Source organism: Typopeltis vanoorti, chromosome 21 (genome assembly GCF_054136105.1).
Source record: "Typopeltis vanoorti isolate ZY-2024b chromosome 21, IOZ_Tvanoo_1.0, whole genome shotgun sequence".
Classification (NCBI taxonomy): domain Eukaryota; kingdom Metazoa; phylum Arthropoda; class Arachnida; order Uropygi; family Thelyphonidae; genus Typopeltis; species Typopeltis vanoorti.
In genome coordinates, this window is record NC_143569.1 from 42256510 (window position 1) to 42281481 (window position 24972).

The 24972-nt window shown below is 35.7% G+C and overlaps 1 protein-coding gene across 2 annotated transcripts in view; it reads right to left on the reverse strand.

Moving 5' to 3' along the window:
• LOC150094785 (uncharacterized) overlaps window positions 1-24972 on the reverse strand; it is a 173264-nt gene that overhangs the window by 88501 nt on the left and 59791 nt on the right. For both annotated transcript variants that reach the window (XM_090411525.1, XM_090411524.1), the window contains exon 5: window positions 13244-13320. In XM_090411525.1, coding sequence (XP_090267651.1) covers window positions 13244-13320 — 77 coding nt within the window. The remainder of the gene's footprint in view (window positions 1-13243; window positions 13321-24972) is intronic.

The window sequence follows — 24972 nt, forward strand, 5'->3', positions numbered from 1 at the left end:
ATGTGTGCCTTGCATTATGGGATACTAAGGCAACTTATGTGAAGTCATTAGCCCCTATTTTATACAAGTAGCCCAGTCGTGAAGATACTTTACATGAAAACTTTGTTTGCACACACTTGATAAAGGATGAAACCAAGAATATAATTTTTTGGCATCTTTAATTTATAGTATAATGAAATGAAAAAACTTTTAACATGAAACAAATGTATTTCGGACTTTAAAGGAAGAGAAAATGATCTATATGGAGAGACCATATATAGGTGCCTGAAGGTCTTTGAAAAACACATTTTTAGAACCATTCAAAGAAATGACATTTGGATACTTCCCCACAGATAGCTTTTCCACATGCAGCTTAGAGAAATTCAGTAATGCCTACACATAAAGACCTTGTTTACTCAAATATAGAGACAGCTCTACTGAGCACTACTTCATGTGGTGTTCAGTAATAATTACAGAATATCAATCCACATTGACTACAATGATTTGACCATCTTAACTGATCTAGCAGCTGCATTTGCAGCCTTGTTATTCTTCATTCCAATCTGGCTTGGGATCCAAAAGTATACACTTAGATGAATATTTGACAAAATGCAATAAAACTTGGTTATAACAAGCACTACGAAAATGACAAAATTTCCTCATTATAACCATTACTCACTATATCAGTCATAAGTTAAATCTATCTTTTTTTTTTTTTAAATTCTCAGTAACTTGATAAAACAAACAAATAAAAAAAAAAGAAGTGTTAGAATAATTTATTATATGAATATGATTGCATACAACTACAATACACTTAATATTAAACACAATTTGTCCATAACATAATTTTAAAACCATATACTCAATAATACTAAACAGTTTATTTCTCCGTAATTAAAAACAATACTAATTAATAATAAACAAAAGTTCCATTAGTCTTTTTATTTATGTGGTATCTTTCCAACAAACAATCTTAAAACTGATGGTTGTTGTAAAGATTTCACTCTGATATTTCTCAAATTTCCTCTTACAACATTTAACACATATTCTGATTTTTTGTCAAAACACGGTCAATCCATTACTTTACCATTATTGGATCTGCAGATAGAGATTCTCCATTAAATTTTGCAAAAACGATTTTCTGTTGGTTTTTAAATCGATCTAGCCAACTTGTTACATATAAAATTGTCAAGCAAATTTTTCCGCTTGACCCTTCTAGATCGGACCATCTATTGGAAATCCAGCAATTCTTTGTGTAGTGAACAACTTAAGCAATGCTGCATCAATGCTTGAACTTAAAAAAAAAAAAAAAAAAATTTTTGTTTTGTTTATGTTGTTTTCAGATGACAGTATGTAAACATCTTTATTTTTCTGCAATGTCAATATCGTTGAAGAGGACAAAGAAAACTTTTTACACACTTCAATATTTTTTGCAGCATGTTGTAATTCATGAATAATTTTGCCTTTTTCTTGAATCAAGAGAATTTCTTTTGGTAGAAGTGTTCCTGATGGAATGATTCATTTTTAACTGATTTTATGGTCATGGCAATGTTTGGGTAAAGTGAGGGAGAAGGGGCCAGAGGCTAGACACTGGAGAGGTAGATAAAGCAGTGATGGTTCTCAAGGACAAGATTAGGTTATAAAACCAGCCTGTAATTTGATGAAGGTGGCATAACAGCTAAGTCACTCCTTTCATGTTTGTCTATTCCAAGAACTACCTGAGCAATTAAGAATGTTTGCACAGTTATCAAAATTTATACAGTATATCCTTGTAGTACACTTATAAAAGTTAGCAATGTAGGAGAATATTCATAAATTAAAATCATTATGGCTTTTTGCTCATTACAGCATCGATCTCATTATTTCCATGTTTATTTACAACAAAGTATAATTGTGATTTCATTTCAGAAACTACCATAAGGGAAATGTAAACAAGAGGCTTATGGTAACTTTTTTTAGTGCATTCTAGAGAATGCCATACAGCACGTAAGTTGATGAAGGGATAACTGTGTGGTATTCATCGAAATAGTTGCACATTGACTTCAGTTAAACATTTAATTGACTAAACAGAACACAGATATTTTGGTATTGTGAACCATCTTCAGTGTAGTATATTATAGCAGCAAATTCAAAAATGGAGTAATATTGAAGGTACATGGAGAATGAAATCTTTCCCTTGTATGCAGTCACAATACAGCCAAGTTAAAAGTGCAATTAGGACCAAATGGAGGGTGCATGAGAGAAGTAAACACCTACACACACATACATCAAGAGGTATAGTTATTGATAATAATTTCCCAGAATTTTAGCACGAAGGGCAATAATTCAGGTTGAGATTAGTATAATGTGAAAAAACTCGGGCAATTGTTTCTAACTTTTATCCATTTTAATCTATTTGGGAATGTCTTTAAATTCAAAACTGTCAATGCAATCTGAATAACCACTGCTACTGTTACTTAAACCCTCACCATAATATTTAAAATATCTTACTCAAATAAATCATAAAATAATTCAAAATAAAACAGCCATTTATTCCTTTGCAGTCGACACCTGTTGACAATTGAGACATCATTGTTTGAATAACATGGAAAAATTGATTGATAAAAAATGAAGCAATCACACTGAAAAGCATTTCAGAATACTTTCCTTCTAAAAAAAAATATAAAAAATAAATACTAATAATAACTGCATTTGTGGTGCCATTCTACAGAAAGGGTTAAAGTGGATCACACAAAAAAAAACTGTCTACTCAGAGATACCGTGGAAGGGTTTCTGAACAACAATAAAATCACATATATCAAGAAATATGAACTTATAATCAAGTAACACGAGATGCCTAAATTTGTACTTGAATATTTTTTTTCCAAAATTTCAAATTTATTGCAAATATTTTTGATCTTTCAATTATTACACCTTTAAATAACTGTGTTCAGTTAACCATTCTATGAATAGGTTACCATGTCAGATGGCTTCTAGAACAGCACTTTGTAGCAGTACATTCAGCTAATGAGTCTCACAATTAATTGAATAGCAAACTGATTTCCCAACACAACCAGGCAACTGAATTCCAAATCCAGGTACAGTGGAACCTCGGTTGTTGAACATAATTCGTTCCTAAAGGCTGTTCAGAAACCAATTTGTGTGAAAACTGAAACCATTTCCCCATAAGAATTAATGTAAAATGGATTAATCCATTTCCAAACACCAGATGATTGCTTGTTTAAACCTTTATAACAGAACTTATGTATAAAATCTTACACAAATATAATAAACACAATAAATAGATAAAATATAGATGAAAATTTAACTTCACTTTACCTATACAGAGGAGAATTGATGGCATAAGTGGAAGGTGGTGAGTCCCCCTTCCATAAAAACATCAGGTAACTGTCCTTCTGGGAATTTTTCTCTTTTCTGACTCTTGGCATCACTCAACCTGCTTGAAAAGCTGATTTGCTACAGCTTTTTCAGGGTGATATCTTTCCACAAAACTGCACCTCACCCCCATTTCACATACATTTCGTTGATCAAAGAACTAGGAACATCCTCCCTTCCTTCCTCTGTCCCTGAAGACATTTCCTCCACCACCGACTATTGCTGCTCCTTTTGAAGATGTTCCAGTTCTTCCGTGGTCCTCCACATCAGCATTGTCAACTTCCAAGCCCATGCTTTTGCCCAGAGACACAATATCACCGACAACAGCAACATACTCAGCCTCAAAGCCATGTCTCTGCCTGCTACACAGTCTGGCCACAATTTCCTCCAGGCTGAGTTCATGGTCCTTTAAGCACTTGCACGCAGGTTTTGTCAAGGATACTTAAGCAATGGAGGATGGTGACGTGATTTTTCCAGAATTCTCTGAGTGTTAATTCTTGTGTCAGAGGTAGGTCACTTTAAAACACCTTTGAAACAGTGCTTTGGTGTAGTTTCTTAAAGTTCAAAATGATCTGCTCCATGGGCTGGATTAGAGGAGTCATGTTATGGGACAGGAACTTCATTGTGATAAAATCAAACTCCTCCTCCAAGCCTGGTGAGTGAGCAGGAACATAAGGCATTTTATTGGCAATTTTTTTTCTTGAAGGTATTTTCTCATACTTGGGGCAAATACTTCATGGATTCACTCAATTAAAAATTGCCTGGTTACACAAATCTTACTATTAGTCCTCCACATAACAGACAATTTACTTTTCATCACGTTATTTTTCTTAAACACCCTCGAATTATTAGAGTGGTTACACACAGAAGTGGGGACTTCAAGGTCAAGCAATGGCTTGACAGTCCCACTTGCATTTCCACAAAGCAAAAGAGTAAGCCTGCCCTTCATTGCCTTGTCCTGGCAATGCCTTTTCCTCCTGAGTGATGAAGGTCCTCCTTGGCAATTTTTTCCAAAATAGTCTGGTTTCATCACAGTTGAACACTTGTTGGGGAAGAAAACCCTCAGCCTTTACATAGTTACTAAATTCTTGTGCATATTTCTCAGCAGCTTCTTGGTTCGAACTCACAGCCTTCCCACACTATGTATGCCATTTCTCCTCTTAAATGTCTTGAACCACCCTCTACTAACTTTGAACACATCATTATCACCACTCGCACAGGGTTTTTCTTTAACAGGTCATCATGTAATCGACTCACTTTTTTACAAATTACAGCCTCAGAAGAAACACTATCACCAGCTAAGTGTTTCTTGTTTATCCAAATCAGCAACAATTTTTCCACATCTTCAATCGTCTGTGATCTTTGTTTAGTAAGAACTTTTACTCCTTAACATCAGCTCCCTTGATCACCTCTTTATTTTTGAATATTGTACAGATCATTGATTTTGCAATACTGAACTGCATAGCAAGATCCGGGACACGAATGTCATTTTTGTGTTTGGATATTTTTCTTTTTTCACCTCTTTTCTTTTCGCTTTGCTGCTATCACTATCTTTCTTCGGCTCCATGGTGGCTTATTTAATAATAATTTATAAAAAAAAACAACAAAACACAGAGAAAATCAAGAAAAGGCACTACAAATTCAAGCAGGTGTCTGTAGCATAACGAACGCTTTCCTGCCATACATCTCAGTCTGCGGAGCATGTGGTTGCCGGTTTGCCTGTTCAGAAAATATGTTCAAGATGGGAGTCGTTTTGACAACCGAGGTTCCACTGTACTTGATTCTGGCTGTTTATTCATTTTATAAAATACATCCCCTCCAACTGGTCATCATTATTATTATATGGGCACCTCCATGGAGTCCGAAGACCTATCGTGAGAGACTCAATCTATCATACCTCTCCTTGAACCCATTATTAGAAAAAGCACCCACAACTGACTCTGGCAACCCATTCCACTCATTCACCACTCTCCATGCAAAAAATATAGTCCTCACACCCCTCCTGACCACACCTTTATTCAACTTCTAAGGATGACCCCATTGTTCTGGTTCCTCTAGCCAAATGCTGAAACATTTCCCCCTGTATCTATCCTATAAAATTCCTTAAGCAACTTAAATGTTTCTATCATATCCCCTCTTTTTCTCCTATCAACCAACTTCTGCAATCCGAACACCTTCAATCTATCCTCATAGGGCACATTCCACGGGCTACTCACCTCTCCACTGCTTCCACATCCCCAAGAAACCAAGGAGACCAGACTTGAGCACAGTAATCCAGATGTGGGCATATCAAGGCCTTATAAAGAGGAATTACAACTTAGTTAATGTGTTCTTCAGTAGCTAAGTAATCTTATGTGCTACCTTAGCAATATGTCCTCTAAACTTTAATTCTATCTACCAATACCTAAATCTCTAGCTTAATCTATTTCCTGGAGTACAGTGCTATCAATGTGATAAACGGCTAGTAATCTATTTATCCCAAAATGCATAACTTTGCATTTCTTGACATTAAACTGACACCCATTAACTTTTGCCCATACTGACAGCCTATTTAAATATATCAAGTGCTGCAAGCTATCTGCATCACCTTGATTAACTATTACTTTACCTAATTTCACATCATCAGCAAACAACTGAATATTTCCTTTTGGGTCCTATATCATTTATGTATAAATTAAACAGCAATGGTCCCAGCACTGAACCTTGTGGCACACCACTAGTCACCTGCTTTCGCCTTGATTCTGCCTCACCACATACCACTTTTTGATATCTGTCCAGCAGCCACTCTCTTATCCACTTAACCAGTGTCATATCCATCCCCATTTGTTCTAATTTGTGTAAGAGTGTTTCATGTGGTATTTTGTCAAATGTCTTTGCAAAATCATTCATTGTGTAGCCATTTCCTTTACCCAACTCAGCTGTAACTCTATTATAAAAAGTCAGTAAATTACTAAGGCATGACCGACCCTTCACAAAAATTAATGTTGACCCTCATACAGTATCATTTTTATCTACCCACTCTTCAATTCTCTTTTCCACCAATTTTTCTAATACATTTATCACCATGCCTAAGATACTGATTGGTCTATAATTTGCTACTATAGTCTTAGAATCTCCCTTATGCAAAGGAATAATTTTGCCCTCTTTCAACTCCCTTGGAACTCTACCAGAGCTGAGTCTTAAGAGCCCTGTCAGAGGCATTCCCTTGTACATTCTTGCCAAACCCTAGCTATTATCCCATCTAATCCCACAGCTGTATTTCTGTAATATTGTAAGGACCCCCAATTCATCCATCTCTGTTCCCACATTAGTGTCTGTCACATAGGTTAAAGCAGTAACTTCACGAGGAAGATATCTGCAAAGTGGTCGCTCAGCAACTCAACTATTTTACCCACTTCTGTTTCCCCATGACCATCATCATTCATTAAGATTAATCTTCCATAGTCATTCTTCCTCTTACTTGCTACATAACAAAAGAACTCTTTGGGATTTCCTTTGGTCTGCTTGGTTAAATTCTTCTCATAATCTGATTTTGCCTTCATTGGCATGCTGATCACCTTTCTTGCCTGAGCCTTGTACTGTTCATGAGTTTGCTGGTCTTATATACCCTCTACAGCATTTCCTTCTTCTGCAAGCTTGTGCTTATTGACATTACTCATCCACCTAACTCTTACCCTATTAACAACCTCCTTACCCGAGGTATACAATTTAATACTGCTTCCTCTAGATGACCCGTAACTATATCCCATGCACTACTAACATCCTTACCCTGAAGTGTTTTATGCCATGGTGCAGATTTAAGCTCCTTCCTAAGCATGTCATAATCACCTGCCTTGTAGTTCCACAAATACCCCTTCTTGATAGAATATTCCTCATGTTTTACAATTTCCCAAGTCAAGACCGCATGATCACTTTCACCAAGTGGAAGCAATGTTGTTAACTTGGTTATGGGTAACTCTTCTGATCCTATGACCAGGTCCAATACTCTCCCACCCCTAGTCCAACCCATCACATGCTGCTTTAAGTACCGTATTTGCCAGCATATAAGACGCACCCACTTTTTTTTTGTACAAATTTTTTAGGAAAAAAACTTTATCACTGAATATTATAATGAATTTAAGGTCTACTTATTACTTTAGTAAGTTCAAAATTTTCTTGTTTCTTTGCATTAATGACGAATCGATAAAATTCAATCATTTTTTCTTCATATTCACAGCTGAATAGCTGAGCATCTTTTGTGATATTTTTGTTTTAGTCTGCATAAATAGCTGGTTTCTCTTCATGAATCTTGAACACGATGATGTTGATCCAGTACAGTTGGTGATCCCTCTGCTAATAGCTATCACTTCATGAATAATCATTTTTGTACACACTGAAAGTCCTGCTTTTCAGTGGTCTAAAATCCAAGTATTCAGTTCTGCCCATTTTGCAGTTCCAGTTATGTTTACTATTGTGAGTTGCTTTTTTTAAGATCCTCTTCCTGATTCTGCCAAGTCTTATCATTTTCTCAGTTGGGGATGGTCTGAAATGCCTCTCTGCAGCCCTGTTGATTGCAGATTGCATATCTTAGCATATGCAATCATGCGTAGCTTGTATGCAATATTTTTTCATGTCAACGTTTTTCACCCATAATTTGCCAAGAAATTTACAGAAAATTATCACCATTCACAACAACTGTGACAACAATTGGAAAGTCTAAATGAACACAGCTGTGATCGTCGATAACAGCGCATGTGCACCCACTGAATTCTACGTAACTGGAATGTTCTCACACCGCAAGGAAGCAAGAAAGAAATTGCGTAACTCGGGACAGAGAAAATTTCCAGAAATGAAAGTAATAAAAAACTGAGTATCGGCATATAAGACGCACCCTGTTTTTCAGACCAACTTTCAAAGAAAAAGTGTGTCTTATACGCCGGCAAATACGGTAATTATCTCTCAAATTATTATTCATTTGAGATTATTATTTATTATCATTATTTTTTAATTAATTTATTATTATTATTTTAAAATAAATAACTGGGTTTATTCTAACAAATACAAAACCTAAAATACTTAAATTTTTATTGCATCAATGCACAGCTACCTTCTTAAAAATTTCCATAAAAGAAAACAGCTGTACAGTGACAATAAAACCTTATCAACATGTAAATTAAAAAATGTTTGCTACCATCTTTCTCGCATTGCTTTCCTGTGATTGTTAGAATAAGTGAGGTCTGATAAGTAACTTTCAAACAGACTGTAAATTAATTCCTAACAGTACCAAGTGTTCTACATGAGCAAATAGCTTCAATAAATTTTTTAAATGGAAATAAATACAGCTCTGCAGCTGTATTGCACACCAGTCTGATTTGTAGATGAGGCATGTGCAATTAAGTCGCCGTTTTCATTTTTGTTACGAGCAATGCCACTATGATGTTTACTTTTCCCAATATCATTTCTCCCTATCTGACTGATGTGAACAGTTTCTCCATTTTCAGCAATACATATAATCACTTTGACATTCAATACAAACCAAAAAGGCAAAATATTTCTAGGATTCTATCATAATCCAACTACACAGGCTTTAAGAAGAAATAACAGTTAACCATCTTATACAATCAATTTATCTTTAATGACCAAAAAAGCAGTTTATAAACTATTGTATACAGAGAAACCACCACATTTGAATACAAATGTAAGATTAAAAGTTCTGCACATACATGAAAGAATTTCTGGCTACCACTTCATCAGATCTTCATGGATCATGAAGACATCAAAGTAGGTCACACTGTTACACATACACAGAGCTCAACAAACCATATAAACCCGTTTCTGCACTCTAGCTTTCAGGCAATGTATTCTGCCTACCAATCATTCTCCATGCAAAAAAAATTGTTCCTCACTCACACCTGCCTTCTAATATTATAAATTCTTCTCATATTTAAATCTTGAAATTTAAAACTTAAAAATTGAAATATTAGGATGGCTTAACCTGTCCCAAAAATATACAGCTTCTTGGTCTCAGATAAATGGCATTTTTTTTAATATATATTTGTCCCACAAACATGAGAGATACTAGAACCTATACCAGTGCCACATGTGAATGTGAATCCACATTCACATATGACACTGAAGAATGTCTATTGACATTTTTCTTAAAGATCTGTAGGTTGAAATTGTTGGGAAACACACTGTTCCAGAGGACAGAGGTAGATGGAATAAATGAAGAAGAGGACAGGAGAAGCAGGTACAATGAGTTGGCAGATGTAATGTAAAGGCATGTTGGACAGCTGCTGCTCTTGTTTTAACAGCCCTAATAGTAAGTGGAGCAATGATGGTTGCAATTTACTGGAGCAGTGACCATGGAAGTATCCATAAAAGAGACACAGAGCTGAAACATTGTGTTTGTGAGGGAAGAGTCACCTATGAGCTGAAATGCTCCCTGGACAGTATCAAGAATTTTTGAGGTTTCAGGTGCACCACTCCAAATACAATGAACAGTATTTTGATGGGCAGATTTGGGATTTTATATAGGATTAGTAGCTGGGTGGGTGTAAAACAGCCTCTTGACCAGAGAGGAACGCCTAATTTTCTTTTGAGGATGACAAAGTTATTGATGTGATATGTTCGTGTCAAGAAAGGTTGGAAGTAAACGCCAGTCCAAGGAGAGAGGGTTCATCCTGTTTGGTGATGTGTGTGTGTGTGTATGGAGAGTGCTACTGTCAGCAAAGCTATGGACAGGATTTGTAGTGATTAAGAGTAAGTCATTTATGAGAGAGAGGAGAACTCCAAGACACTCCTGCATTGGTGACAAAACTCAAAGAGAGGGTACCATCCACCATGACATGCAGTGAACGACCAGAGAAAGCTGGCTAGCCAGTTACAGAGGGTGGCGGGTAGACCAAAGTTTCGAAAAATCTTGGAAATATGAAGGGCAATAGCACACGTCATGTCAAGTGGTGAGTGATGTAGGCTAAGATATCAGTTGTGGATCTGGATTGGCAGAATCCATAATGGTAGTCACTGATTAACTGGTGAGCTAGGTAGTGAAGAAGTTTACCATTCATAACTTTCTTCATTATTTTGAAGAGAACTAAGGTGATGGCAATTGGTCGAAAGCTTTTGTCTCCTTTTTTTTGGAATGAGTTGGATATGTGGGTTTCCATGAGATGGGATAGGTGCCAGCTGAGTATAGAAAGATTGAAGAGACAATAGAGGATAGGTGTTAGCTCTGGAGCACAACATTGAGTACAGTAGGAGAGATGCCATCAGACTAGATGACTTTATAGTGTTCAGGTTGCCTAATATTATTCTTATGTCTTTCTGCTGAAAGGCTACAGGAGGCAAATGGTGCTCAGTTGCTGGTATGGAAGGAGGTGATTTGGCTTTGTCATCTATGCAGGAATTATAGGAAAGGAATGATACTAGGAGGTCGGCTTTATCCTTAGGTGCTGTAACAGTGGTGGCATCCGGATGGGCAAGAAGTGGGAGTACAGGTGAGCAGAAGTTGTGTCCGATGGCCTTTCTGAGTGACCAGAAGACATGGCTACTGTTTGAACAAGAGACGAGTTTTTTGCTATTGGCTTTGATTAAGTTGGATTTGCTGATAGTTGATTTACATTTATTACATACTTCCACATAGGTTGAGTATGAAGCTTGGGTTCTTGATGCAAGCCACCTGCAGTAAGCTGTTTTTTTTCTTCGACTGCTTTCATACATCATCTGTTGAACAAGGGCTTGGAAAGTCGATGGGATTTTGGATGGAATGCCTTCATGCCACTGTGGATGATTTCTGTGACTCACTCTGTGCAAGTATAAGAAAAGTGGAAGCAATAGTCATGCCATGGGAAGGAAGAATAGTCGTTCCAGAGATCATCCAACTTTATACCTTTGTAGTGCCAAATGACACAAGGTTAGGTGTGGTCAGAGGTGGCGTGTTCTGTGAGACTGGAACACAGAACAAGATTGTGGTCTGGATTACTGAGAGGAGAGATAACCTCTACAGTGTCTGGAAGGAGAACTAGTTAAAAAAGATTAAGGGATAGTTTTGCTTATAACAAAAACTATCACATTATGTCCAGGTTGATTGGTAGTGTTGGAGAAGGGGAGCCAAATGGTGTTTTGGACGTTCAGGTCACCTAGATTGATGACTGTTGTTTGAATAGCTGGACTATACATGGCTGAGTATCATGGAGAGGAACGTTAAGAGGTCATTGTGGTTTTCAGAGTTTTTGAGAGCAGTAAATTCAGTAGGTGAATGTTACAAAGTGGGGCAAGAAAAACTCGGTCAGAGGAGGTCAAAAGTGAGGATTCCAAATTTGGCATACTCTGGCTGGCAACATCATAACGTAAAAAGGCAAAGGTGCCACCTTTGTAGCAAGATGAATAATGAAGAGAATAATTTGGGTGCTGAAGGTGAACTGTGGTTCATGTAGCTGCAATATGAGTTTCTGTTTGAGGAGGTGGTCTGGTTTGGATATCTGTAATGGCAATGAATGTCTTTTATGATGAAATTTCTGATGCAGATGTTTGTATAATGGATGTGGAAATGATTTTTTTTGGTAAGGGTTTTGGTAACTTATGACATCCATACAGAGAGCAACTTGTCTTCATTCCAGTGATAAAGAACCAGCGTTTGATGCCACAAAGTTCTTGAGTTGCACAGATATGATTACGGCTGGGTCTACAGTAGCAAGTGTAGCTCATTTCAGTAGACTGTCTTCTTCACAGCTTTGAAAAATTTTGCTTTGTATTCTTTAGGATCATGGCCTAGGTTCATAATTGATGGGATTAGTATCACTTTCTGTTCACTAAGTTTGGCAATGTCAAGGCTAGCCACCAAATCATCATCAATAATAATTTTTCAGCTGTGATTCCAAAATTTATGGCTCAAATTGTTCATTACGAGAATCATTTCTCTCACTTTCAGGTGATGAAAACATCAAGGTGGTCTACTGAAAGCAGTTAACCTTCTCTTCGTTTTCTCTTTCTACCCATTTTTTTCTCATTTCTTTGCTGCAGCTTCTTTCTCTGCAACTATCCTGTATGCACTTCCCCATCTTCAGGAATTTTTACCACATCCAAGGCATTAGCATGGCTACATCAAAGAGATCTTTGGGATTTTCTTTCCATTTGTTTTCCTTCTTCATTAACAGCTCTAAATTTTTCACCTTGTTCATGCATCTTTCAATATTCTTCCATTTTCTAAATACACTTTCAACGTTGTCCACAACATGCTTTTTGAACTTTGTAGGTATTCTTGACTTTTCCCACATCACCAAAACACAAAACAACCTGGGCAGTGGAATGGGTTGCCTTTCTTGCTTTTTTTTTTTTTTTTTTTTGTATATATATATATATATATATATATAAAAACTTGGCTTTTTTGTAGAAGAGAGTCTTGAGTGGGTGCAATGTGACTGACATCTATCCAATAAGCCATATATCCATTGTCTTCTGGGTAACAGAGTGCTGCTTTGTGCTTGCTGATGAGGCTGCCATTTTTATAATGCAACTGAAGATTTTTTAACAACGATCTGTTCTGATTATCGAAACACACAGAGAAAAGCTGTTTGAAAATTCAAGAATATTGTTAAAACATGTTCAAGTTGCGAATATACACGTTGTAGCTTGCTTATTATGTTATATTACTATGTAAACTTCGGCACACCATTGCCACCCCTAAACTTATTAAAATTTTTAATGAATTTTTTAATTTATTATATAGAACAAAATGAAAAGTGCCTCAATCAAACCAACCAAAAAAACTGAAAATAAAGAGCACTTATTTTACAACAACAATAAAATAGAAAATAAAAAACAATAACACAGAACTTTGGTATTTAACATGTTTTACAACTTCACCCAAGAGGAGAATTATGCCACACACACAATTTTAATTACTTACTAATGATACCACGACCACTATTAACAGGTGGACCAGGTTTCTTAAACATTTCATCACTAGACATTATGTCTTTATTCCTAAAAATAAAATAAAAGTTGTTTGGTTAACTGAAAATAAGAACCACAGTTATTAATCATGAAAGTAATAACTAGCAGAATTCATACATTCATAATCTTTATTTTATACAGAAAAACAAAACTCAACCATAATAGGTATAAAGAAAACAGATATTCAGAAATATCTGAAACGTGATGTAATTTTATAAAAAAAAATCTTATATAACAAATAGAAACCAAAGAATGAAGCTTTTAAATGTCACCTGCACAGATTATAAGAAAAAGCCAGATGCCAGAAGGTATAACATTACATTTCAAACCCAGTGATATTCTATGATTATATTTTCATTGATCTCCAATCATCAAGTTTTTACAGGCTTCTGAAAAAATATTATGTATGAAATTGCCACAAGCATATGGGTCTTAAAACGCAACCATCACTTCATGAAACATTCCTGCTTGATAAAACTTCCCAATTAATGCAAATGAGGTTCTTATTTAGATCCTAGGAAAGTGGTATAAACCGGGAGCTTACCTGGCCAACCAGATATACCATTCTGTTTATTTATGGCCAGAAGTGGCTTGAGAAAGTTCCCTACCTGATCTATAGATTTGGGTTCCAGATCATCTAATTCCAGCTTGTCCACAGTACTAATGCATGAAGGGTTTACAAACATTTTGTGTGGGATCTGTGCATGCAGAGAGTAAAACACTAACAAATATTTAATGATTAAATAACATTTAAATTTGTGCTTCAACATCTTAAAGCATCAGTGCAAGTTAAAAGATCAATGGTAAAATACAAACTGATTACCACAAGTTAACAACAACTATCATTTAAGTGTGAGTTAGTGTATACTGAATAACAGCTGCATCATTATCAGGAACACTGAGAATTTTTCCGCCTTTCTCTTAACTATTGCATACGTATGCTTTGTAATACCAAAAAACAAAATATCTGTATTTTGAGTTAAACTACTATAAAGACAGATGGGCATCCAGATAATCCAGTATGCATGCATACATACACTCACTCACATGATATTACTAAAACAGATTCTCCACTCAATATTTATAATTAGCACAAGTAGTTAATACATTGATACAGGAAAGATTCTTAACTAAACTACTGCCATAAAATTTGAAACACAGAATTGTTTAGAATGTTATCATCATCATCATCATCATCAAATTCCTGACATGTACCCTCAAGGGGGGTGTACAGGATATGATGGTACTACATGAAAAATTTACATCACTACTAACTTCCTATCTACAATTTCCTTCCAAATCAGTCTGTTACTTGTCAAGACTCCAACATTATCAGATCTTATATTTCTATCATCTAAAGAACTTTGTACCGTATCAATCCACCTATATCTTGGTCTTCCTCTGGGTCGTTTTCCTGCCAACCTGGCACAGAACACTTGTTTTGCTAATCTTTCCTCGCCCATTCTGTTTAAGTGATCATACCACCTCGGATTAGCTCTGCTAACGCATTCCTGGATGATGACAATGTCAAGTTCTTTCCTAATATCCTCGTTTTTAATATGATATTGCTATTGATGCCATCTGTTCACGCCTCTAATCTTTCTGAGGATTCTCATATATGCAGTCTCTAGTCTTTGGTCAAGTGTTTTACTTCTGACCCAGCTCTCAGATCCATAAGTTAAAAACTGGTTTGAACACTGTGTTGTATACAGCTAATTTAGTGTTCTGACTAATTTCTCTCTTATTCCATATGAATTTATTCAATTGACTTCCTACCATACCAGCTTTGCTGGCGGTCTGCATTGTTACAATTCCCTAGGGGCCAAGCACAAATCACGACAGCTTCTCCATGAAACTTTACAGCTGCCATAACACATACAGACAGATGGTGAAGTGAGTTCATCACTCCAGAGAACGTTTCCACTGCTCCACAGTCCAATGGTGGAGCTGATATTTTCATAGTCAGTTCTATTTTTTTTTTTTGTAAATAAGGGTGAAAGCTGTATAACTGAGAGGAGACTTCCACATAGCCTTAAAGGAATGCAGAGAACCAACCAAGGCTTCTGACCTAATGTCCATATCTCACCTTCTCATGGTGCAACCTGTTAGGTATCTACCTGGATACTGAATGAACACAGATGGGCTGGTAATTTGGGATTTAGCAGACCAAATTGTATTCTTATTGGCTTAAACCAAAATGAAACCACAGCAAACAGCAAAAAGTCAGCTACTGGAACAAATTCTGAAACACACACCCCAACTGAACATCACCAGCATTCAAGATCAGTTACTATCAACAGAAGAAGCCTGAATGGCAAAGAAATGGAGCTAGCTGAGGAATTAGATAAGTACCAAATAGACATAATAGGAGTAATTGAAACAACAACAAAAAAAATCTGGTGAGATTTTTCTGAGCAATAAATACAAAATGTTATATTCAGACAATGAATATTGCTTGAATATAACATCAGAACACAAAATAACAAGGCTAATCTTGAATGGCAAGCAATATGAAGTAGAGTGATGTGGGCAAATATCAAAATGGTGAACTGGAAAATGAGACTTCTTTGTGCCTATAGTCCCACAGAAGGTTCTATAAGCTGGAAGTGGAGGAATTTTTTGAAGCTTTAGAGCAGGCATGGGCAACGTTTCCTAGTTCAGGGGCCAAATTATCATTCTGTCTCAGAGTCAAGGGCCGGACCAAATTATTAAATAAAATAAATTAAAACAAGTTGTTACTTCATATTTGATTTATTTATAATATAATGCTTTGGTATAAAGCTCTACATAAATTTTATAATACAATGAACAACATAACAATTTAATGTGAAGATTGGCCTTGTACTTCAATTACGAGACTATCAATATTGATAGTCTCGTAGCTGAAGTACAAGGCCGTAATATTTCTATGCGATTACTTAAGGATAATCGCATAGAATTTGAGGTTTTCATCTGTTATTCTTGTCCGAATTTTTGATTTATTGTATTTCATCCTCGCAAAGCACTGTTCACACATATATGTGCTAGTGAAAAGACAAATGATTTTTTTTGAAAAGGTGCATAAATTTGTATATTTTTCTTCCATCAAATAAAATTTATAAAAATCCATCAAAGCAATGTTGTTAAATTGTGATTTTAGCACTAAATCCGCCTGAAGCTCAACAAGTTCCATCTGTGAGTTTTCTGGCACATTATTTACATAAGCACCCATCGGACGAGCAAATATAGCGAATGTGGAGTATTTGTTTTTGAAGTCGGCAAACCTTGTATCAAATTGCTCTATTAGTGCCTTCAGTTCATCCCCATAACAATTATAAGGGATATTTTTATGAATTGCTAGAGTAGGTAAATGATAACAATTTTTAGCTCTTATCTGACTTTCCAACAATCTTAGTTTATTACAAAAAGCTTTGACATGTCCATGCAGTTCATGAACCAATTGTCCTTGTTTTTGCAATTTAAGATTCAGTTCGTTTAGGTATCATGTGACATCTACAAGAAATGCTAAATCACACACCCACTCATCATCTTTTAATTGGTTAATTGTGTTTCCTTTTATGTCCATAAAATCTGCAATGTCTTGTCTCAGATCATAAAATCGCTTTAACATTTTACCTTTACTCAACCACCTCACTTCACAATAATAAGACACATCTTCATAATCCGAAAATAGGTCTGCCAAATACTCCTTAAATTGGTGGTGATTAAGTGCACATGACTTAATAAAGTTAATACTGGCTACCACAACTTCCATAAGATTTGTGAATTTAAACGATTTTGCACACAGATTTTGTTGGTGGATAATGCAGCGAAAATTTGTTAAATTTTCCAGATGGATCTGTAGTTCTATTGCTCTTTCATGAACTATTCCAATAAATCCCTTCTGTGCACCAACCATTGCAGGGGCACCATCAGTGCATATGCCAGATAGTGAACTTCATTTAAGCCAAATCTCTCGAAGACTGTGTTGACTGTTTCAAATATATCTTCACTGGTAATCGTTCCTTTTAACGACCGAAGTGCCAATAATTCTTCTATGAAGTTGAAATCCGCATCAACTCCTCGAATAAATATTGCTAGTTGTGCTGTATTGGAGCTGTCATCCAAAGCAATTCAAAATGCTTCCAATCTAGCAATCTTCTCTTTTAAACTTTTTTTGATATCATCAGCCATAATTTCTATCCATCGGACAACAATACGTCTCGACAAACAAATATTCTCGAAGTATTTTTTTTTTCAGGACATATTATACTTGCAACATCCAGCAGACATTCTTTGATAAATTCTCTTGATTGCTTCTGCCTTGGTGTTTCCATGACTGGGCCTGGCTCCCACTGACGAGATCTCAATAAAGGACAAAACCGTTATGGGTAGTGACCCTTCCCTTAATGCATAACATTATACACATCTGCAAGGAGATGTGCTTTGCATTATGGGAGATACCGAGATAGGAGTGATGAGAGCTTTCTCCACCTTTGCAACGAGTTTCCCGGTGTTGTACTACCTTACCCCAGTCCTGAAGACACTTTCAGGTGCAAACTTTGTTTGCTCACACTTGGATATAGGATTAAACTAAACTTATTATAGTCTAACCAAGTGAAAAATAAACTCTCAACATCTTTCTCTGAATCTGGAGTAATTTAATAATAAGGTTGTACACCTTTTGGCAACTCCTATAGGTTGGGATGACCTCTCATTGCTTCTGCCTTGGTGTCTCCACGACTGGGCATGGCTCCCACTGACGAGACCTCAATAAAGGTCGAAACCGGTATGGGTAGTGGCCCTTCCCTTAATGCATAACATTATACATATCCGCAAGGAGATGTGCTTTGCATTATGGGAGATACTGAGATAGGAGTGATGAGAGCTTTCTCCATCTTTGCAACGAGTTGCTTGGTGTTGTACTACCTTACATCAGTCCTGAAGATACTTTCAGGCGCAAACTTTGTTTGCTCACACTTGGATAAAGGATTAAACTGAACTAATTGATAAATTCTCCTTCACCAAATGACTTAAAATGCTTAGCGATTTTTTCGCTTACCACAAAGCTGGCTTTGACAATGCTGTGGTGCTATGTTCTTTGCTTGTTGAACATTTGTTGCTGGGTATCCAAGTTCTTCTTCAACTTCTATATTTCATCTTTTCGTAGTTGCCCATCAATGTTTGGGTGATCCGCATGTCTCGAAGTAAAGTGTCTCTTCGAGTTGTATTCTTTGTTGACGGATAAGGATTCGTTGCACAGCAAACATACAGGCAAACCTTTATTCAGAATAAAATAATAATCCTCTGTCCAGTTGTCTTGAAATTGACAATTCTCTGCATCTACTTTTCTTTTTTTTGCAATAACCCCTGACATTGTCCCAAATTTATAAAGTATATTCAGAACTGTCAAACAAAACTGTCTTCTACACCGCAGGCACTGAACAGAACACACCACCAACGCAGGCACCGAACATAAAATAACGTCAATGCAAGTACTGAACAAAGCACTACACCAACGTAAGTACCAAACTGACACATTGTTACACGTTCACACATGCCGCTAGTCAAAGTGGGAAAGAGACCTTGGTTGGAGAAAACATAGTGTGTTTTGCACAAGTCACATGATGTCAGCTTAATGTGAGTTAGTAGAACTCACGTTTTCTCCCACCATGAATCAGACAAACTTCTCTGAAATAGATTAGGCTGGATCTGACCCGCAGGTTGCTCATATGTGCTTTATAGAAAGCCACTAACACAATGAAAATAAAAAGTTGGTCCTTGATGGGGATCTCAATAGCACATTAGGAAATGATTATCAGACATATAATAATGGCAAATAGAGGTAACCCTCATATAATGTGGATGTTAGGTTCCATAAAAATGGCGCGTTATATAAATCGTGTTATGCGAGACTCAGATCACATAGAAAATGTAGGGTTATGTTCCGAAATCGTGTTTTTTTTTAAAATTATATAAACAACAACATATCCAACAAAAAATATTTTTATTTAATTCAGGTAATTCACTGTCACAAAAATATTATTTATTTCTTATTATTATTATTTTATTTTTTATTTATTTATTTTTGTAATAGCAGACTCACTGTTTGTTCTAGTATGTAATATTAAGTACGGGTAACCCTCATATAACATGTGTGTTAGATTCCATAGAAATCGCACGTTATATAAATAGAAAGAGTAGGGTTGTGTTCCAAAATCATTTATTTATTTATTTATTTATTTTAATATGTATATATATATATAAATAACAATGACATACTCAACAAAATATATTTTATTTAATTCAGGTAATTCATGTAAGTTTAGAAAACGTATAAACTGTGAAACAAATACATAGCAAAACCTTATAAAATTTTACATAAACTTCATTGCACATGATGCATAAATATTTTTGGCAAAATAAAATAAAGTGCATATTTTAATCGTCATCACTGTCTTCAAAACGAACATTTCGTAAATGTTCTTTATTTACGAGTGGTTGGACGTCATCATCACTTTATATCTCTTGGACATCCTTTGCGTAATTCTCATTGCATACTTTGGCTGGTTTAGTTATCAGGAAGTCAGTAGTAATAAGACCTTGCTTACCACTATGCTGCAATTTTTTATTTAGTTCATAATATGCAGCTAAACAAATATCCAATTGTCTTGTGAATTTTCCAGAGCGCTCCATTGCGGAATCATTATCCAAAGAATAACTTCTTAACTTTTTTGCCAAGTCCAATCCCTGTGCTAATTTCTTTAACGGATTCATTGCAATTAGAATCTTCGGCAGAACTTCCTTGCCATTTGGTGCAACGTCATCTATTATTTGTACCAGTTCCTACTAATTTAAATCTATTTCTCCGTCAATTAATTGACTAATTTTGTTTCCAACCATATCGCAAAAGCCCTCTACATGACCATTCTATAAGAATGATTTTTTTACATAAAAAAGTATTACATATTGTATGTAACTCACTAGAAAATAAAGTGCTCAGCTTGAGATTAACCCACTTATGATTTTTAATGCGCTTTCCTGGCAGAAAACGAAGACAACTTTCAACAATAAATACTTTATACGCTAAACAATTGACGTACATGTCTGCTAAAGGATATTTCAACTAATATAAATTCGCTACTTATAACTAAATGCGTGATACAGGTAGATGGAAATTTAACAAAGATAAAATTTGATTTTTAAGTCATGCAGTAAAAAAAAGGTTAGTACAATTTGCAGACCATAATTTTTTTCCAAAACGGCACTGCATAAGTACCATGTTAAGCAAGGGTTACCTGTACTTGGATTTCTGCTCAAGACATGGATTGGTTATTACTAAAACAATGTTCCAACATAAAAAATGTGCACAAATTCACATGGAGAGAAGAGGCAAGGAATAGGAAGTCTCAATGACTATGTTATTGCTGACAGTGGTGTTTTCTCACTGGTGCAGGACACTAGAGTGCACAGGTGATTTGAAATTGGAAGTGATCACCATTTAGTCTTGAGCAGAATAAAATCAAATTTTATATCGAAAAGAATAACATGTAAGAAAGTTTAAAAGTGAATAAAAGTTGAGCAGCTCTCAAGATTTGAGAACAGGAACCAAACTTTGGAGATTCAGTGGCAAATCCTGAAGAAAACATGGATTGATTCAGCCAGAGATACATTTGGTGAGATTGTCTGCAAGGATAGAAAAATCAGAACTCCATGGTGGACAAAGAATGTTAAAGAGCCAGTGAAGGAAAAGAAAGCATATTAAAAGTTCCTGGCAAATAAGTTAGTTTGTGCTTTTAGAGAATACAGAGACAAATGTAAGAAAGCTAAATACCGTGTAAAACTAGCTAAACAAAAGTCATGGGAAGACTTCGGTAATTTTACTTAAAAAAAAATTGCTAAATGAAACAATCAGAGCAGCATAATAGTAACAATCAGGAATACATATGCATACATCCAAGTAGAAAAAGCCATTAAAAGTCTGAAATGTGGAAAGGCAGCTGGAGTAGATGATATTCAACAAGAAATGTCCAAATATGGAGGTATAAAAGTCTTACAGTGGCTGCACTGCATAGTTCAGAAGACCTGGATAGAGGGATGAATTCCAGATGATTGGAGTAAAGCTCTCACAGTACACATATTAAAAGGGAAATAAAACTGAATGTGAGAATTACAGAGATATTTCTCTACTGAGTGTTCCTGGTAAGATTTATGCAAGTATACTTTAGAAGACTGTGGAAGAATAACTGGATTCAGGCCAAATAGAGGCTGCCAGGATTGGATTTTCACTTTACAACAAACAGTCGAGAAATCATGGAAATATAACAAAGATATGTTTAAGTTTTGCAGACCTGGAAAAGGTATATGACAAGATGCCGAGAGAAAAGTTATTCAAAAATACCACAGTTGTATGGTGTTAATGGAGCATTATATCAAGCAATACTTTGTCTTTATTTGAGTTGTAAGTCAGCAATTAGAATTGAAGGAAGTACAGTCTCCCCTTGACTGAGCAGACATCTTCTGGAGAAGAGCAGGGTGAGGTGTCAGACAAGGATGTACATTATCCACTCTGTTATTTATTATCTATATGGATCACATTATGAAGGAAAGTGGTATTAAACCTAATAAAATTGGAGATGCTAATCTCAGCTGTTTACTTTATGCAGACGATGTTATACTTTTAAATAAACCAGTACAAGTCTGCAAGATTCCCTGACTGAATTGAAAAACTGTTGTAATAGATTTGGTATGAAAGTCAGCAACAACAAAACAAAGACAATGAAAATATCAACTTCATTGTGAATAGTGAACCTATAGAACAAATAAAACATTTCGGCTACTTAGGCATGATTTTTAGTGAAGATGATAAATTAAATATGGACAACAGAATTAACAAAGCTGGTATGGTAGGAAGTCAACTGAATAAATTAGCTGCATACAAGACAGTGTTCAAACCAATTTTAACTTATGGATCTGAGAGCTGGGTTAGAAATAAAACACTTGACCAAAGACTAGACCCCACAGATATAAGAGTCCTGAGAAAGATTACAGGCGTGAACTGATGCCATCTATTCATGCTTGATATGAAATGATATGATAGCAATATCATATTATAAATGACAATATTAGGAAAGAACTTGAAATTGTTAGCATCCAGGAATGTGTTAGCAGACAGCTAATCACGGGTGGTATGGTCACTTAAACAGAATGGGAAAGGAAATATTAGCAAAACAAGTGTCTGCCAGGTTGGCAGGAAAATGTATGTAGATTGATACAGTAAAAATTGCCTTAGAAGAAAGAAATATAAATCTGATAACGTTGTAGTCTTGAACAGGTAACAGATTGATTTGGAGAAAAAATTTGGAGATAGGAAGTTAGTAATGATGTAAGTTTTTTATGGAGTATTATCATATCCTGTACACTCCCTTGAGGTACATCAGGAATTTGATGATGAACTAACTAACTTTAAAAAAAAAAGCTTTAAAATCAACATTACTGTTGTTTGTAAAACTTCACTGCCTGTAATCTCTAATAGCCTGATACCTTAAACGTTCAGTACACTTTAGCAGGTGACATGTAAATAAACATGTATCACATCACTATCCCCCCCCCTCCATCAAGACCTAGTTCCTCTCCTTCTTTACTTCATTCTCATGGAAATAAAACTGGATCTTCATATATCATATTTCATCCGATTAATCATGGTTAGCTTTCTATTTAACCTTATCAACTTTTATCTAAGCCTCACTGACTAGTGGAAATTTCATTTTTTCATGCTGAATAAATAAAAAATTATATTAAAATGCTTACTTTACTACACAGGAAAGATGCAATTTTAGGAGAGTTTAATGTGTTACAATTTTGCTTTCACATTGATGATGGGTAGATATTACCATAAAAAAGCATGACTATTCTATCTAAATTCATAATATGCCATTTGTGACAAGGTGACAAGGGAGTGAATGAGGACAAAATAAAGGAGGTGCCAAGAAAGTGGTAGCAAATAATTACAAGCTCAAGTGTCAATTGTCATTCAATCAGTGTCCCAAGAGTGGTGGTTAATACCGGAGAAGTTGGTAAAACAATTCAGGAAGGATGACAGTAATATGATACTAAGGAGACACAATCAGAATCATCTGGTGTAAAGGCATGAAGGCAGGTCTCGTGTTTACACAGATGGAGAAACCTAGTAATAACTGGTCCATTAAGTGTTCAAGGTGGCCTTGATTTAGTAATTGCCGTATTTGCCGGCGTAAAGGATGCACCTCCTTTTTTGTACACATTTCTTAGGGAAAAAACTTGATCACTGAATATTATAATGAATTTACAGTATTTCAAATACAGTAAAACCCCGAAGTTACACGGTAGGTGGAACCAACAAAAAGCGCCTAAGTCAAATTCATGTAACTCGGGGTATAATTTTGCATGTAATTTATATATACAAACATACAATTGGGACCAAAGGTTTACAAAAACACCTATATTTTTTAAGAAATATAATCACAATTGTAGTTTTTCGTACATAAAAAATTTCGATGGTTCCATAAAATCTAATAGATTCGTGTGACGGCATAATGTCTTTTTCTTGCCTCGCAAAATTTCTTCATAGCAAGCTAATGATTTTTTTATTCCTTGCCTTGTGGCTACAATTCGTTCCTCATTAGAATCTATGTCCTCCAAAATCTGTAAACCTTTCTTTTATGATCGTTCTTACTGTGGATTCCCGTAAATTGAACTTCTTTGCTAGCTCACAAATTTTCATTCCACCTTCAAAATCCTTAATATGTTGAGTTTTGTTTCCAAAGTCAATGTTTTTCTTTTCTTGCTAGCTGTAGAAGAATCGGACTTGCTTCTTTTGATGAGATTATTATTTTTTATTTGAAAAATTTTTTATCAAGAAACAACAATCGCAAGGATTGTAGACTATAAAAATCGTGTATGAATGGAGACCATGCGAAACACGTCAGTGTTTGTTCACAGCATGTATGACACTGGCGCCTGAAAGATATGACTGGTGAGGCGTGAAGCAGGACGGGAATACATACATATAAGATATCGCGTAACTCCAGATTCACGTAAGTCGGGGTATGACTGTATAAAGTAATAAGTAGGTCTACTTTTAACAAATACCTAATCTAACTAGGAAATAGTACCCACCTTTTAATCGTCAAAACCCAGAAATTCATCTACAGAGCTAATTGAAGAGACAGTTGAAACCTCTTCTAAATCTAAAACCTCTTCTAAATACAGCAAATTGTCCTCTGTACCATCCAGTGCATTACTAATGCTACACTTATTAAATGATTCAACCATTGTCTCAGTTTCACAGCATCCCATGAAGCCCTGATCCACTCACAAACTTGCAAAATGCCATGCCTCTTCCTTCTTCCTGATGGCGTAACCTCAAAATCTGAAGACTGCATCCAACTGTTCCCTTCTCCTTCATAAATCCCTTAAAGTTTATTAATACAGATATCTAAAGTTGAACCTGACTAGTTAGACCTCCTGGAATTACAGCTAACTGAGTTTTCAATTCCTTGAGTTTATTTGTAACATCGTCTGTTCTGTGAGAATGAAACTGATCCCATACTAGCACGCAGGCTTCTTCAACAGTCCACCAGGGTGCCAGACCAAATTTTATCTAACCATAACTTCATTCCTCCTCCATCCATCCAGCCTTTTGCGTGAACATGTACAAACACT